General features: G+C 40.9%; 1 protein-coding gene across 3 annotated transcripts in view; it reads right to left on the bottom strand.

The window, feature by feature from the left end:
- The window catches only part of rsrc1 (arginine/serine-rich coiled-coil 1), a 242,138-nt gene that overhangs the window by 125,458 nt on the left and 98,256 nt on the right, over nucleotides 1–18,424 (bottom strand). For all 3 annotated transcript variants that reach the window (XM_067450024.1, XM_067450023.1, XM_067450022.1), the window contains exon 5: nucleotides 296–332. In XM_067450024.1, coding sequence (XP_067306125.1) covers nucleotides 296–332 — 37 coding nt within the window. The remainder of the gene's footprint in view (nucleotides 1–295; nucleotides 333–18,424) is intronic.

Below are 18,424 nucleotides of genomic sequence, written 5' to 3' on the forward strand. Positions count from 1 at the left end.
AAACACACACAGTAGTGATTTGTGTACTTTTTCCTGAATTGCCTTTACAGGGGGGACATTTAACAAACAACACCTTTTAGAAAAAAGACCAAAGCAAAAATGAAAGAGGAAATGTAAAAAATGCAATGGGACAAACGAAAGAGTAAAAGTTATGAAAACCAAGGTAATGGTGTGGGAGTCGGAGAACGACCTCGCTGTCAGCTCGAGGCATTCGAAGGCAATTGCCGAACATTCGTTTTGGATGCAGATATCAAAGATTCAGGAAACACTGAAGGGGGAAAGAAGCACGACTTACCAGATGTTCTGATCCAGCTTTGATTTTTCCTGTTTCCCTGCAACAGAAGAACAAATGTGCTCCATTGTAAATAACGCAAACACACCAAGCGTCTGCGCACCCTGTGCTCCCACTCATTCCTCCAACCTCTCACGGATCGCCCATAATTGCTGTTTTTAAGGGTGTACCGCATTTATCCAGTTTTGCTCATGGAGTTCCACGAGGGCAAGAGATCTCAAAAGGGCTCTTATACTTCCTTTAAAATGATGACATTGTGGAAATAAAAAATGACAGCGGTTTAAGACAGCTGGTCTTCATGGGAATAATGATGCACAGATGCTGTGTGGGTGTGTGTTTACATTAAATAACCATTCGTTGAGCCTCATTAATTCATTGATATACATCTTCAAAGAATGGAACAGTAATAATTGCAGGATTCAGTGTGATGCTCAAATGCTCTCATGTCACAAAAGTTATGTTTCTAAACAGCTGACCGAAAATACTGGACATATCCTATTTAGCCTGCTTTACTGTACACGATCAGCGGCTGTTTATCATCGTTTATCAAGTGATACCAGTAAACTTGAACTAGCACATAATATCAGCAAACAAACTAATCTACTCTTTTTACCTAGACATTATCATTTTAAAGGTGTGTTAATTCAAAATAAAGGCTGTTTTATTTTGACTTTCTAATAGTCAAAGAATCTTGAACAAATGTATCATGGTTTCCCCACAAAAAAATAAGCTTCTAACTGTTTTTAACATTTACAATAATAATAAACGGATACCAAATAAATGAGTTTCTAGAATCAGCATATCAGAAGGATTTCCGAAGGATCATGCGACACTGAAGACTGGAGTAAAATTTAGCTGCTGAAAATTCAGCTTTGCCATTACATGACTACATTTTAATTTAAAACATTTCACAGTTAAAACCAGACATTTAAAACTATAATATTTCACAATATTAATGTTTTTATTGTCATTTTGATAAAAAAAAAATGACTGCCTTGGTGAGCATAAAAGCCTCTTTTCACATTTAACTGGGTTCTCAGAAGCAGAAGTCGTATTGATTGGGTAAACGTGCTGAATGGGAGACAACAGCAAATATATTTTTACATGTACTTTTGCTCAGATAGCAAAAGAAAACAAACTAGTGATAGCTTTCACAACTTCCAAAAAATTGGAGATTCCGTTGGCTTGAAGAGAGAAAGATGTCAAATTTGCATCACTCCCTCAGCCACTGTATTAGAAACAACTTCGCAGGAACATTTTTGCCATTTACTGAAAAAGTATGACATAACATAACATAATAAATGTGTATTACATTTAGAAAAAGAAAACTTTATTTACTAGATTGGTGAAAACGCATCAGCACAGCCTGTGAAAAGGGTCTACTGTGTTTATTGTGCCTTTTTTCTCTTTTTAATATGTCATCAGTGTCAACAGACTGAGACTGGACATTGCAGAGACCCCGAACTTGGAGTATTAAGAGGCATGGGGTATTTTTATACTTGCACCATAACAATCCCACAAATAAAGTCTAACTCAAAATATTATAGTATTAGTTGTTTTTTTGATAATGAGAGTAAGACATAAGCAGAGGTGAACAGAAACTAAGTACATTTGTACTTTATACATGAGTACTGTACTTTACTTGAGTATTATTTTTTCTTAAAACTTATGACTTTAACTTCACTACATTTGAAAGAAAAATATACTTTTTACTCCACTACATATCTCTCAAGGTCTACAAAGTCAAAAGTCGTTTCTATAGCAGTTTTGAAAGTCAGTGGATGATATGTTTTCTTCTTTTAAAGGTGTTTGGGTTTGTTTCTATTCACATAAACAAAGTTTATTATGTCTTAAGTGAAGGTAACCAGCGTGAGAATATCAGATGTGTATCAGTGTATTGGATCTGTGCATTCAGCCTTAAAGTGACAGCAGCTTTGTGAAGGGCTTCGTAACTTTCATATAAGTTATTCATATAGTATGTCAGAGAGAGCATCACTGACTGGATTAAACCATGATGGCATAATGTTAAAGTTTATACAACAATAATAAAATAACGCCTTGACATAAAAAAGAACATTCACTTCTGATACTTAAGTACTTCTGAAAACAAATACGTCTGTACTTTTACTTAAGTAAAAATCTGTTTTTACAACTTTCACTTGTAACAGTAATATTTGACCAGTAGTGCTTTAAAGCTACACTGTGTGATATTTTCCCCCATCTAGCGGTGTAAAGGTATATGACCATCCAGTGAATAATAGTTTCTGTTCCTCTCAATTCTGATTTCGTTTTAACTCCTACGGTGGCCCATTTAGTCCAAGATTAACAGATTTCCCCTTCTTCACATTCAACACGGTGCCATCGAGTGTTAAAACGTGAAAGGCGAAGCTTGAATTTACGGGTATGTCCCTCTTTGGCTAATGTACTTTCAAGATGGAGGAGCAACATGGCGACCGGCATTCGAACCCCTTTATAACTTGAAAGAAGTAAATATACATTAATGAGCACATATATTTTTGAAAGAACTAAGTGTTTTTAGCTAAGAATAAACTAAAAAAGTTACACAGTGTATCTTTAACTTCAATCTTTATAAAACTTTTTTTACTTTTATTACTTGAAAATGGAAGATTGAAAAAAAAAAAAAAAAAGGACAGCCTCTAGATGATACTGTGGCAAACTGTGTGTGTGTGTGTTTGTGTGTGTGTGTGTTTGTGTGTGTGTGTTTGTGTGTGTGTGTGTGTGTGTGCGCGTGTGTGTGTGTGCGTGTGTGTGTGTGTGTGTGTGTGTGTGTGTGTGTGTGTGTGTGTGTGTGTGTGTGTGTGTGTGTGTGTGTGTGTGTGTGTGTGTGTGTGTGTGTGTGTGTGTGTGTGTGTAAAGAAGAGGTAAAAAGACGAGAGAGACAAAGCAGCACAGTTTGTAAACATGACGTTAACTAGCCTGTGGCAGCTCAGAAATGGCTTCAGTAATCAGGGACACAAAAGCCCATGTGAAACCTACTCTACTCTTCCCAAGATGTTTCATCACTCCACAGTCCCAGCACATCTTTCTTCATCCATCTCTCCTTCTCCAGGAACGATTCACTGCTTCCTACTGAAACTATGTCACTTCCTGATGATTACTTTCCTGCTGGACCAACTACATCTCAGCACAGAAAGGCCAGTGCAAGCTAACACACATCCTCATGTGACACTCGAATAGGTCATTATTGAGACTTTGAGTGGGGGTGGGGATGGGGCACTGGCTAAAAACAAGTTACCGTGGTGACAGAAAGCTGTAATTCTTTAATGAAGAACAATTAGCAGTAAACAATCACTCACAAAAGAGACAATTATTACTTATTTTCCTCTGACACTCCCTTTCCTTTCCCCTCATCACAATAATTCTGTTTTCTTTTTATAATCACTTATCCAATTTCACAAGTGCTTATTATATTTGCACCCTCCCCCCATCTCTATTTTTTGGTCATTTAGCGGCTTCCCCTGTCTATGTCTAAATGATTGTATTCTTCTAATTGTATCTCTCTCTCTCTCTCTCTCTCTCTCTCTCTCTCTCTCTCTCTCTCTCTCTCTCTCTCTCTCTCTCTCTCTCTCTCTCTCTCTCTCTCTCTCTCTCAACACACACACACACACACACACACACACACACACACACACACACACACACACACACACACACACACACACACACACACACACACACACACACACACACACGCGTCTGTGCTGAAGAAAACATCCCAATTCAATTAGAACCTTCAAACCGAATCACCACACTGCTGAGTGCAGACACAGGAAGACATTATTGGCAAATGAATATAAATTTTTATTGAACTGGTACATCTTCACCTTTTCATTTTTTAGTTATCGCCTTTGTTTTTTTCCCTCTACAGATGCTGTCCATTTCCTGCAGGTCTGCGGGGAGCACAGATTTCCCTTCTCTCTCATTCCCTCCCTCTCTCCGTACGCCCTGAACATCCTCGCATCGATTTCTGAATTACAGTGCAATATTAAATAATTAATATACTTGCCATGATTGATGTTTTGCCTTAGCCCAATATTACATTATCAATCAAACTCGGTTTAATGTAATAATATTGAAAATGTGTCATGGGTTGTTTGGCTGGTTTACAATTTGCTAGAGAGAGAAGCATGTCATGAAGTGCTCTATATTGTTTAAATGGACAATGGTGGAAGATGAAACAGTTCAGTGTTGACCTTGAGCAATGAATCCTACAGATCAGCTTATAATGACCTCAATCAACAACAACCTACTCCAGCCAAAACACTGGCCGGTGCGCATAAATTGAAGACATGAGCACAGGCCAGTTGTATGCTATATGTATAAGGAATAACTGACGATGGACCGTTGGATTAGTGAGGGATAATCCACGGCTAGCAGTGCATTCAATGATTGTAATGCAAGACATCGAGGCAAATAAAGTAGTTGCCTCTGTCTAACGCACAGCTAGCCGTGAATTATCCTGCTCTTAACACAGTAATTTGCCAGCATTGACAACTGGTATTTGTGGCACAATATTTAACCGAGAAGGTATATTAAGTGTGATCATATATATATATATATATATATAATATATATATATATATATATATATATATATATATATATATATATATATATATAATATATATATATATATATATATATATATATATATATAAACCCACTAGACTTTGGTTAATCTTTGAAACATAGATGAAGATATTTTTAATGATACCTGAGAGGTTTGAAATGGAAATGAAAGTCCAGGTAACCAAAACATAGTAGATCCAAAAAAGGTCATAAATATGTTGTAAAATCAATACATATGAATAGAGCAGTTACAGGTCTTATGAAGACATTTGATTGCTATGTATGATGAACTGATGTAATCAGGTGTCCTTGGAGTATTGTCTAATTGCATACTGTAAGAGGGTTTCAGTAAAAATGTTTAAATACATTTTTAATAAATGGCCTTGTAATTTTTGTTGGCACAATTTGACTAAAAGAATTCACTATTGAATAGTGTTTAAATTTGTGTTTTAGAGTTTTAGATTTGTTCAATTGAGTTAATGTTGATAAATTATTTTTTAGCTGACTGTAATATAAGACATTATTTAGTAAAAAATCTTTCACTTCATCAAGCAAACCTGCACAATAAGATTTGAAACAGCAAGAGTGCAAGGCCTCGGGTCTTGGAACATTTTGCACAAATGTTCTTTGAACTACATTATCATGCTTAAAGTATTGGGAATCACTTCACGACCTCTTATATAAACTCAATCACTAGGCATGCAGACACTTCTACAAACATTTGTGAAAGAATGGGTCGCTCTCAGGAGCTCAGTGAATTGGAAATGTGATATGTTGCTACCTGTGCAATAAGTCCATTCCTGACATTTCCTCACTACTAAATATTCCATGCTCAGATGTTAGTGGTGTTATAACAAAGTAGAAGCAATTGGGAACAACAGCAACTCAGCCACGAAGTGGTAGGCCACGTAAAATCCAAGAGCGGGGTCAGCGCATGCTGAGGGTCACAGTGGGCAGAAGCTGCAGAGTCAATAGCTCCAGACCTTCAAACTTCATGTGTCCTTCAGATGAGCTCAAGAGCAGTGCGCAGAGAGCTTCATGGAATGGGTTTCAATGGCCGAGCAGCTCATCCAAGCCTTACATCACCAAGTGCAATGCAAAGCATGGGATGGAGTGGAGTAAAGCAGCCGCCACTGGACTCTAGAGGAGTGAGACGTGTTCTCTGGAGTGACCAAACACGCTTATCTGTCTGGCAATCCCATGGACGAGTCTGGGTTTGGCGGTTGCCAGGGGAATGGGACTTGCCTGACTGCATTGTGCCAAGTGTAAAGTATGAATAACACAAGGGTAAACAAATATTTTGGGTGAACAATTTGTTCAAATTATCCAAATTTCAACTGGACAGGAACTGCAGTTCACACTTCACCTTTGGAATTGAAAAGAGACATAGAAAAAGGGAAAGAGAGAGAACCTAAAGAAAACAAAGAGAGCTAATAAAGAGGAAATCGGTCAATGAATGAGGAGTCAGCATGAAGGACGGGAAAAAAAATGTTCCCTCTGCATGGCTTCCCGTAAAGAGGTCATTATTTATCTCGACTTAATTAAGTAAAAGAGGACAAACAAGTCAAAGTGTTAACAGAGCTCGATGCGATGCCAGCCATTTGCTTACAGGTCAATAGTGGCAAATAAGAAATGTCTGACCAATCCGTCAAATTCAAGAGGCCCTGACTGACGTCTGCGTACGCGTGCGTGCATGTGTTTATTCCATTATCCTGTTCTTCTGAAAGCTCCTGTTCTCCATCTCTCTCTCTCTCTCTCCATCTCTCTCCATCTCTCTCCATCTCTCTCCATCTCTCTCCATCTCTCTCTCTCTCTCTCTCTCTCTCTCTCTCTCTCTCTCTCTCTCTCTCTCTCTCTCTCTCTCTCTCTCTCTCTCTCTCTCCCTCCCTCCCTCCCTCCCTCCCTCCTGCACAGGCATGACAGAATTAATTAAAGGCCAGGCAGCACATTCATTTGAGGTTTCAAATAAATCCATTATGTTTTTCTCTTTTTTTTTCCTGTATTCAGACTACTTGACATGGCCAAGATTAGTGTATCTTAACGCAGTAGTTTTAGTCAGTGTTAGAGAATGAAAGAGTTTTGAAAAGTCTGTGAAAAGCAAAGGGCAAGCTTTTAGCCCAGCGCTCAACACAGATGCATTAATGTGCAGCTTTAGTAGGCAAACCCTGCCAGCATCGCACAGGTGTCTACAGACAGATCAAAGCAGGCTCTGGCATAGGGCACCAACTACGGTAAAAAGGGCATCATGTCTTCTCTGCAGGGGCATTTCAACTGAAGGTGACCCCTGGAAAGCGGATATTTTGCACAGGGCACCCATTCGGTCAGAGGTGGCCATGGGTCAAGATGATACGCAGCTGTTTATGAGCTTTAAATATGATCTACATTGGCCAAAGAAAAGTAGTTAGAAACTGGGCTGTTTTTCAAATGGCCTTTTAACCAGATAAAGTCATGGTAGTCGATTGTTTTAGTCGATTTATAAAGTTCACAAAGGTGTCCTTGGAATCACAAGTGTTGCTCATCGCATGAACTACGGGCATACTATTAAAAAAATCCTTGCTTCGATATTTTGTAAAATACTATGGATGTAACTTTTCAGACTTAACACAATTAATGAATGGATATGATTGTATTAATCAGACTTTCCATCTGTACATCAACATTTGTGAGATTAATTCCATCTGAGCTGTTTTAAGTCAAGTTAAAGGTGCCACAAATGCCTTGATACAATATTTTTAATTGTTCTCTGATATCTACCTAGAAGGTATGTGGCTTTGGTAAGGGAAAAATACTCCAGATACAGTTTTACATGTCCATTTACAGCCCTAGGATTTGTCCCTTTAATTGAATGCTCTGTTTTTGCCTTATTTGGAAGAGTCATGAATAATAATGTTGAACTCTGCTATGATTGGCTCATTTCAGTAGCTCACACAAGTGCAGTTATCCAGCAAACACAACCGCAAGCACCAACACTCGAACGCTCCTTTTTTTCCCCACAAATACAAAATACTATTTTATTTTTTGTCAGTGAATGTGTTCTCTTTTGTGAGCTTTTTATGTGTGTTGTACAATGTTTTTTCTTTTGAAACAAAAAGTTACAAAGTGGGTACCACTTTGATGTATTGGTCATTTTAAAGGTCAAACAGCTGCAAAGCTGAGCATTTCAGTCCAGATGGTGATGTATTACGGACTGTTTTTTTTTTTTTAAACAAAGAAATTCTACAGTATTTTAAGTGAATGCTGAGGAATATAATCATTTAAAAAGTTGTCTCCATCTAAACAGAGAAGATGGACTGAGAGAGAGAGAGAGTTTGTGGGTAATATAAAGAAAAGTTCAAGATTAAGCGAGTCACATTATGCATCATCAAATGTGTCAGTGAGTGCTCAAATGTTGTCCAATGCCTGATTAAAAAAAAACTATGGTGGGTTTATTAAAGGAGATGATGATAATGGAGGGATGCATCCTTCATCCATATGATCCACTCATCAATGTCTCTGCCTGTCTCTCCGGCTTCCTGTGTGGCAGGGAAATGACAGGAGAGCCGAGAAGAGCGTGGCAGAGTGATAGACTTGGCTATGCAATAAAATGGAGGACAAGGAGGTTGATTGTCATCTCCATATCATGTACTTAGCAGCGGCAGTGAATTGAAATTGAAATTGTGTTCCTGAGTGTATAGCACGGCTGGCCCTTTTGATTTCTCTGTTAAACTGTTCAGAGAGGAGGGGCAGGCGGACACACACACCCACACACACCCACACACACACACACACACACACACACACACACACACACACACACACACACACACACACACACACACACACACACACACACACGCACAACACACACACACGCACACGCACACACTGCTGGTAAGGCTGCCACCGTCACATTTCAGCATAAGTAGGTTGATAATAGCAAAGGCTGGCCAGTGAGTCTTTAATCAGATCAAAACCTCCCTTCTTTTAGAGCTCAAGTCCCTAAAAAGAGAGCGGGAACAGAGAGGGTGGGATAGAGAGATTTATAAATAACAAAACTGGGCTCTTAGCATAATCCCAGCACAGCAGAGATTCAAAATCCATTAAAAACCAGGAAAACTCTCCACTGGTCCATCATAGGAGACAAAAGGAGTGAAAGAAAGACTCGAGGGTTAGATGGCAACTCTGCCACGCATCAGCTCCGAACACAAGACTGGAGCTTTCTTCTGTTTTCATGTGGAATAAGGACAGCATGTGGTCAGAGCTGCTCTTTCCACGGCAAGTGTTCAAGAGCCAGATGAGAGTTTAAAAAGAAATAGATAGTTCCCCTAAAAAAAAAAAAAAGTTTTACTCACACTCGTCATCATCAACATGTATGGCTTTCTCTTTCGGAAAACCAAAAAAAGTTGCTAACAGTTTTGAAAGGGCGATGCCACTTCAATATACCTGTATATAGTATACATATCCTAATTAACTTAATAATCAAACCCTTAATCAATATTTATCTTCCTGTATTATTATAATGATTCTTTTCAGTTATGATTTTGCTATATGTTTATTGCTTTCTTAAGTGTCTTTCATTTCATTAATTATATTTTATTCCTTTTATATTTCCTTTTACTGAAACACTAAAGAGTCGAGATGAATATTGTCTGTACTATTGTGTGTCCCTCTCACTGAAAGAAAGCACACGTTATCAGTATGTTTTGGTAAGAACTGGAGCTTAATCAGCTCCAACCAACAGTTTTGAAGAGACTGTGTATCTGTGTATGCGAGCAATATTCTGTGTTACAGATCAGTGTTGAGAATGGTGTACAATGGGCACCCTAACAGATGGGTGGACTTGTTGTTCTGGGCAAGCTGGCGCCTGCTCCAGATCTGGAAGGTCACTACGGGCCCAATTCTGGGTGGAAAGCGCCAACAAGTGACACGTCAGTGGAAATATGCATCCAATTAGCTGACATGATTGGAAATTTACCATGACTGTGCATTGTCTTTGAGCCAATCAGAACCATCCACATTGCAGTAATGACATGGATAAGACCTTGAAAACGGTATAACTGTTGGGACCATTGTATGTACGATAGGGCGAGGCAACAAGACGGTGAGAGACGAAGCGCGGCCTACGAACTCCTTGTGAGACTTGCTGGCTTCTGCTTTTGAAACTACAAACTATTTTTAAGTAAATTTTTATTTAATTAATTACAATCCTGACTCTTTGTCTTCATATCTTCACTACTGGTGCTGGGTCATAAACTGTTAAACCCAAAAGCTGTTAACCCCTAACAGTTTACAATGAGGTTCCGGTCGTTAACTTTAGTTCAAATGTTCTATCTGCTAATATTATTTAATGGACCTGAGCTGGCATTAACATATTTTTATGAACAAATTAAAACAAAAATGAATAAATACTGTAACAGCTATATTGCTCATTGTTAGTTTATGCATTAACTGCCGTCAACTAATTGGACAGTAAAGTTGCGAAGATAGTTTGAAGAATTGACTGTGCCTTTATTAATTTATTTGATCTTATTTTACTTTTTTAGCTAGATAGTGACTAAAAGCTGTCATATGGGTTTGGAAAGACAGAACATCACACATTTAAAGGGGTGGTAAAACACAATTTCACTTTTTAACTTTAGCTAGTGTGTAATGTTGCTGTTTGATCATAAACAACATCTGCAAAAGTTACAACATTCAAAGTTTAAAGCAAAGGGAGAGATTTGCTTTTAAAGAAATCAATTTCTAAGGACAATAGCAAACGGCTGGTAGGGAACTACAACCTTTTCCTCCAGACTCGCTGACATCAGCGGGTTTAATATTTACATAAAACCCCTCCTCCGAGAATATTAAATAAGGGGGGGTGAGGACATTTTTTGTTGTTGTGGTATAGTTAGTTGCTGACGAAACGCTGTTATTTTAATCCGGATTGCAGGTCCTTTCTAGGGACGGGAGAGTTAGGGATCAATGGTCAAATGTATTTTTAACTCGGTCGCTCATAATTATTACCCAAATCTGGCTCTCTGTGCTGCACATTTTACGGAGGAAAGCTTCCACAATCATAGCGAGTTTAATGCAGGATTCGCACAACGGCTTGTCCTGAAAGATGGAGCAGTTCCAACTTTAAAACGGGCCACAACCTGTAAGTATGATTTATTTTTCGTTAATGTGTTTTCCTGTAATAGTTTGTATTGTTAATTGTACATTGTAGCACGGAAGTAAACAACAACGCTGTTTGGCTCTGCAAACCAGTTTGTTAAATGCTCTTTCTTACTTAACGTTATCCGTCAAACACCTAACGTTACAAACTGTTTTTAAATCTCAACAGCGAACTTGGAATTAGTGTAAATTATTTTACTTTGATAAGAGCTTTAATGTATTGTTTATCGGCATGCTTGTTTATCTACAGGCATGCTAAACATGGTTCTGTGTTTGATTTGGCAACTATAGTAAAGCCAATGTTTAGTGTTCGTGTTGGGTTAATCGCTCTTGCAACAGATATTTGGGTATAATCGTTCTAAAAATACAAAAAGTGCCATTCAGTAGTGCTCACCATAGATCCGCAGTCTTTACAGACTACCGGTGCACTAGGCAGTTGCGGATCACAACACACTGGGCCAGCGATCTGAGCCCATTGTGTATTTTTGAGGGACCAGCATTGTGTATTTTTGAAAACCATCAGACAGTGTAGAATAAAGGTAAAATATATGAAAAATAATGCAGCTTTTTAAAACCAAAGCATTAACATGTTACAGTGCACCCCGCAAACACAATTAGGCCTTCGAAAGAATGTGTTTTACCACTCCTTTAAAATCTTTGGATGACTTTCATTTGCACTATGTTGCTTTTCCCTAGGCAACTCCAAGAATGTGGAATGGTTTTTGCTATTGTCTTTGAAATCAAACTTAAGATGTATTTATTTTCATTTGAGTAAGTTTATAATAATGAATCTTATGACTTAGGTTATATATTGTAAGTTCTCTCTCTCTCTCTCTCTCTCTCTCTCTCTCTCTCTCTCTCTCTCGTTTTGAACGTTGAGTTTTATTAACCTATTAAAAAGACTCATTGCTTGGACAACACTATTTTTGCAAACAGTAAAAACTAGGCTAATACACCAGTGCATTATTGTAGTGTTATCTTCAGAAAAGTGGAGCACTGACATTAACTTTATATTCTGCCCTCAGGCTCCTGCATAAGTTGCTTTTCCTTGCATCAGTGAACTTGTTATATTATTAATACATATTAAAAGAACTTACCAATACCTACATGAAAGTGATAAACTGTTCCTCTAACATATTAAATAATAAACTATACTAACAGTCTGGATTGTGCCACAGCCAGACAAAGAAAATGTGTTTACGGCCTGTTGCATGAAGCCGGTTTCTGTGGCTAGCCAGTTTGAGTTTAGTCTGAGCAAACTCTGGTTTTTCAGTCTCAAGAAGGTGGGTTGTTTTTGGTTGGTCTTCATTACCCTCGTACATGACTAAGTAAGAAAAATTCAGAATTCAAACAATTCCAAAATTCAACCAATCTGCTGTGAGTAAAGTGACAGTCTCAGCTATTAAGCATGGTCAAATGAAATAAATCCAGAAAATAATCTGAAGAGGTCGGACACCCGACTGCAGCCACGTATGCGTAATCTGAAGGCTAAAGGAGCATTTCCTGTTTCCACAATATGTATAGACACAGTCTAATTTGTGGCGGTCCGCCAAACAATCAACACCGGCCGCCGCATATTGCGTTTCGTCATTCATTTTTTTACGCTATTTAAAAGACGCACAAATATATTTATTCAGCTGCATTTCCTTAGCTCTCCCCAGGGCGGTACACAGGGGGGTGGCCCGGAGGCCAGAGCCACTGCCCCTCTGCCCTCATCGGCTAAGGTGCCCCTCTTGCCCCCTTCCCTCCCTCACCCTCAGAGGATTCCCATAAAGGCGTTCTGTTCCGCTAAAAACCCACTAATTCCGCTAATCCGTTCCGTGTTTTCCCGCTCGCTCCGCAGGATCGCTCAAAGTCTGCGGCTGTGTCCGCTCTCTGTGGAGACGGCAATTCCAGAATGACGTCCCATTGACAGGTATATTACAAACTACAATCCACATTACAGACAGTGGCTGATCCGCGGAATTAGTAGTTTGTTTGTTTCAACAGTGCAAACATGGATTCAAAGCTCCAGCATGCCACACTGTGAAAAATTATATGTTCAGTAAGTTATGACAACATATGTTTTTACATTGTTTTAACTCATCAAAATAAGTTAAGATATGTTAAACTTTTTTTTATTAGTTAAACAAGATGTTACTCATTTTTTAAAGTCAGTTTAACATAATTTAAGTTGAAATAACTTAAACATCCAAGTCGACTGTACTGCAAAAGGTCAAAATTTGCTCTCTTTTTTTTTACAGTGCAGCGGGTAAATCGTCATATACTGTATACTGAATATTTAGCTGACAGTTTGTCACTCTTTAACTCCTGTAAAATAGATTTCCGATTTTAATCCATTTTATGAGTTAATACTAGTATCTATAACATGCGTCAAATTTATATTTTATTTAGAACATATTTATTGTATATACAATTTTAAAAAAAAGGTAATAAAGGCTATTATAAATATGCATGAGTTGTATCAGGGTAGCCTACAATGGGGCTAAAGCACACCCTAAGAAAAATGTGCTCATTTTTTCAAAAAAATTCATACTTGTGCAAAAAATCTCTAGCAACGTTTGCATTTTTTTTTGTTTGGGTTTATTGGTTCTGGGTTTTTTAGCTTGTTTTCTGTACACCTTCTCACATATCAGCTTTTCGACATTGTTCGGTTTTTTGTAATAAGTCTGAAATGACAAGGAGGACGCTTCCCGCAATAGAAAGTCAATGGAGACGGTTGGTTTGGGTCAGGTGTGGTAGTGTGGGTGAGTTTAAGGGTAAAGTTAGGGACAGGTGTGGTGGTGTGGGTGAGTTTAAGGGTAAAGTTAGGGACAGGTGTGGTGGTGTGGGTCAGTTTAAGGGTAACGTTAGGGACAGGTGTGGTGGTGTGGGTCAGTTTAAGGGTAAAGTTAGGGACAGGTGTGGTGGTGTGGGTGAGTTTAAGGGTAAAGTTAGGGACAGGTGTGGTGGTGTGGGTGAGTTTAAGGGTAAAGTTAGGGACAGGTGTGGTAGTGTGGGTAAGTTTAAGGGTAAAGTTAGGGACAGGTGTGGTGGTGTGGGTGAGTTTAAGGGTAAAGTTAGGGACAGGTGTGGTGGTGTGGGTCAGTTTAAGGGTAAAGTTAGGGTCAGGTGTGGTGGTGTGGGTGAGTTTAAGGGTAAAGTTAGGGACAGGTGTGGTGGTGTGGGTGAGTTTAATGGTAAAGTTAGGGACAGGTGTGGTGGTGTGGGTGAGTTTAAGGATAAAGATAGGGTCAGGTGTGGTGGTGTGGGTCAGTTTAAGGGTAAAGTTAGGGACAGGTGTGGTGGTGTGGGTGAGTTTAAGGGTAAAGTTAGGGTCAGGTGTGGTGGTGTGGGTGAGTTTAAGGGTAAAGTTAGGGACAGGTGTGGTGGTGTGGGTCAGTTTAAGGGTAAAGTTAGGGACAGGTGTGGTGGTGTGGGTCAGTTTAAGGGTAAAGTTAGGGTCAGGTGTGGTGGTGTGGGTGAGTTTAAAGAGTAAAGTTAGGGACAGGTGTGGTGGTGTGGGTCAGTTTAAGGGTAAAGTTAGGGTCAGGTGTGGTGGTGTGGGTGAGTTTAAGGATAAAAATAGGGTCAGGTGTGGTGGTGTGGGTAAGTTTAAGGATAAAGATAGGGTCAGGTGTGGTGGTGTGGGTAAGTTTAAGGGTAAAGTTAGGGACAGGTGTGGTGGTGTGGGTGAGTTTAAGGGTAAAGTTAGGGTCAGGTGTGGTGGTGTGGGTGAGTTAAAGGGAAAAGTTAGGGACAGGTGTGGTGGTGTGGGTGAGTTTAAGGGTAAAGTTAGGGTCAGGTGTGGTGGTGTGGGTCAGTTTAAGGATAAAGATAGGGTCAGGTATGGTGGTGTGGGTAAGTTTAAGGAAAAAGATAGGGTCAGATGTGGTGGTGTGGGTGAGTTTAAGGGTAAAGTTAGGGACAGGTGTGGTGGTGTGGGTGAGTTTTAGAGTAAAGTTAGGGTCAGGTGTGGTGGTGTGGGTAAGTTTAAGGGTAAAGTTAGGGTCAGGTGTGGTGGTGTGGGTGAGTTTAAGGAAAAAGTTAGGGACAGGTGTGGTGGTGTGGGTCAGTTTAAGGGTAAAGTTAGGGACAGGTCTTGTGGTGTGGGTCAGTTTAAGGGTAAAGTTAGGGTCAGGTGTGGTGGTGTGGGTGAGTTTAAGGGTAAAGTTAGGGTCAGGTGTGGTGGTGTGGGTCAGTTTAAGGGTAAAGTTAGGGTCAGGTGGTGTGGGTGAGTTAAGGATAAAGTTAGGGACAGGTGTGGTGGTGTGGGTGAGTTTAAGGGTAAAATTAAGGTCAGGTGTGGTGGTGTGGGTCAGTTTAAGGGTAAAGTTAGGGTCAGGTGTGGTGGTGTGGGTCAGTTTAAGGGTAAAGTTAGGGACAGGTGTGGTGGTGTGGGTCAGTTTAAGGGTAAAGTTAGGGTCAGGTGTGGTGGTGTGGGTGAGTTTAAGGATAAAGTTAGGGACAGGTGTGGTGGTGTGAGTCAGTTTAAGGGTAAAGTTAGGGTCAGGTGTGGTGGTGTGGGTGAGTTTAAGGATAAAGTTAGGGACAGGTGTGGTGGTGTGGGTGAGTTTAAGGGTAAAATTAAGGTCAGGTGTGGTGGTGTGGGTGAGTTTAAGGGTAAAGTTAGGGACAGGTGTGGTGGTGTGGGTCAGTTTGAAGGTGAAGTTAGGGTCAGGTGTGGTGGTGTGGGTCAGTTTATGGGTAAAGTTAGGGTCAGGTGTGGTGGTGTGGGTCAGTTTAAGGGTAAAGTTAGGGTCAGGTGTGGTGGTGTGGGTGAGTTTAAGGGTAAAGTTAGGGACAGGTGTGGTGGTGTGGGTCAGTTTAAGGGTAAAGTTAGGGACAGGTGTGGTGGTGTGGGTCAGTTTAAGGGTAAAGTTAGGGACAGGTGTGGTGGTGTGGGTAAGTTTAAGGATAAAGTTAGGGACAGGCGTGGTGGTGTGGGTCAGTTTAAGGGTAAAGTTAGGGTCAGGTGTGGTGGTGTGGGTCAGTTTAAGGGTAAAGTTAGGGTCAGGTGTGGTGGTGTGGGTGAGTTTAAGGGTAAAGTTAGGGTCAGGTGTGGTGGTGTGGGTAAGTTTAAGGGTAAAGTTAGGGTCAGGTGTTCTGGTGTGGGTCAGTTTAAGGGTAAAGTTAGGGTCAGGTGTGGTGGTGTGGGTCAGTTTAAGGGTAAAGTTAGGGTCAGGTGTGGTGGTGTGGGTGAGTTTAAGGATAAAGATAGGGTCAGGTGTGGTGGTGTGGGTAAGTTTAAGGATAAAGATAGGGTCAGGTGTGGTGGTGTGGGTGAGTTAAAGGGAAAAGTTAGGGACAGGTGTGGTGGTGTGGGTGAGTTTAAGGGTAAAGTTAGGGTCAGGTGTGGTGGTGTGGGTCAGTTTAAGGATAAAGATAGGGTCAGGTGTGGTGGTGTGGGTAAGTTTAAGGAAAAAGATAGGGTCAGATGTGGTGGTGTGGGTGAGTTTAAGGGTAAAGTTGGGGACAGGTGTGTTGGTGTGGGTCAGTTTAAGGGAAAAGTTAGGGACAGGTGTGGTGGTGTGGGTGAGTTTAAGGGTAAAGTTAGGGTCAGGTGTGGTGGTGTGGGTCAGTTTAAGGGTAAAGTTAGGGACAGGTGTGGTGGTGTGGGTCAGTTTAAGGGTAAAGTTAGGGACAGGTGTGATGGTGTGGGTCAGTTTAAGGGTAAAGTTAGGGTCAGGTGTGGTGGTGTGGGTCAGTTTAAGGGTAAAGTTAGGGTCAGGTGTGGTGGTGTGGTGTGGGTGAGTTTAAGGATAAAGATAGGGTCAGGTGTGGTGGTGTGGGTAAGTTTAAGGATAAAGATAAGGTCAGGTGTGGTGGTGTGGGTGAGTTAAAGGGAAAAGTTAGGGACAGGTGTGGTGGTGTGGGTGAGTTTAAGGGTAAAGTTAGGGTCAGGTGTGGTGGTGTGGGTCAGTTTAAGGATAAAGATAGGGTCAGGTGTGGTGGTGTGGGTAAGTTTAAGGAAAAAGATAGGGTCAGATGTGGTGGTGTGGGTGAGTTTAAGGGTAAAGTTAGGGACAGGTGTGGTGGTGTGGGTGAGTTTTAGAGTAAAGATAGGGTCAGGTGTGGTGGTGTGGGTAAGTTTAAGGGTAAAGTTAGGGTCAGGTGTGGTGGTGTGGGTGAGTTTAAGGAAAAAGTTAGGGACAGGTGTGGTGGTGTGGGTGAGTTTAAGGGTAAAGTTAGGGTCAGGTGTGGTGGTGTGGGTGAGTTTAAGGGTAAAGTTAGGGTCAGGTGTGGTGGTGTGGGTCAGTTTAAGGGTAAAGTTAGGGTCAGGTGGTGTGGGTGAGTTTAAGGATAAAGTTAGGGACAGGTGTGGTGGTGTGGGTGAGTTTAAGGGTAAAATTAAGGTCAGGTGTGGTGGTGTGGGTGAGTTTAAGGGTAAAGTTAGGGTCAGGTGTGGTGGTGTGGGTGAGTTTAAGGATAAAGTTAGGGACAGGTGTGGTGGTGTGGGTGAGTTTAAGGGTAAAGTTAGGGTCAGGTGTGGTGGTGTGGGTGAGTTTAAGGGTAAAGTTAGGGACAGGTGTGGTGGTGTGAGTCAGTTTAAGGGTAAAGTTAGGGTCAGGTGTGGTGGTGTGGGTGAGTTTAAGGATAAAGTTAGGGACAGGTGTGGTGGTGTGGGTGAGTTTAAGGGTAAAATTAAGGTCAGGTGTGGTGGTGTGGGTGAGTTTAAGGGTAAAGTTAGGGACAGGTGTGGTGGTGTGGGTCAGTTTAAAGGTGAAGTTAGGGTCAGGTGTGGTGGTGTGGGTCAGTTTATGGGTAAAGTTAGGGTCAGGTGTGGTGGTGTGGGTCAGATTAAGGGTAAAGTTAGGGTCAGGTGTGGTGGTGTGGGTGAGTTTAAGGGTAAAGTTAGGGTCAGGTGTGGTGGTGTGGGTAAGTTTAAGGATAAAGTTAGGGACAGGTGTGGTGGTGTGGGTCAGTTTAAGGGTAACGTTAGGGTCAGGTGTGGTGGTGTGGGTCAGTTTAAGGGTAAAGTTAGGGTCAGGTGTGGTGGTGTGGGTCAGTTTAAGGGTAAAGTTAGGGACAGGTGTGGTGGTGTGGGTCAGTTTAAGGGTAAAGTTAGGGACAGGTGTGGTGGTGTGGGTCAGTTTAAGGGTAAAGTTAGGGACAGGTGTGGTGGTGTGGGTAAGTTTAAGGATAAAGTTAGGGACAGGCGTGGTGGTGTGGGTCAGTTTAAGGGTAAAGTTAGGGTCAGGTGTGGTGGTGTGGGTGAGTTTAAGGGTAAAGTTAGGGTCAGGTGTGGTGGTGTGGGTGAGTTTAAGGGTAAAGTTAGGGTCAGGTGTGGAGGTGTGGGTAAGTTTAAGAGTAAAGTTAGGGGCAGGTGTGGTGGTGTGAGTAAGTTTAAGGGTAAAGTTAGGGACAGGTGTGGTGGTGTGGGTGAGTTTAAGGGTAAAGTTAGGGACAGGTGTGGTGGTGTGGGTC

Source organism: Pseudorasbora parva, chromosome 8, assembly GCF_024679245.1.
Source record: "Pseudorasbora parva isolate DD20220531a chromosome 8, ASM2467924v1, whole genome shotgun sequence".
NCBI classification, from domain to species: Eukaryota; Metazoa; Chordata; class Actinopteri; order Cypriniformes; family Gobionidae; genus Pseudorasbora; species Pseudorasbora parva.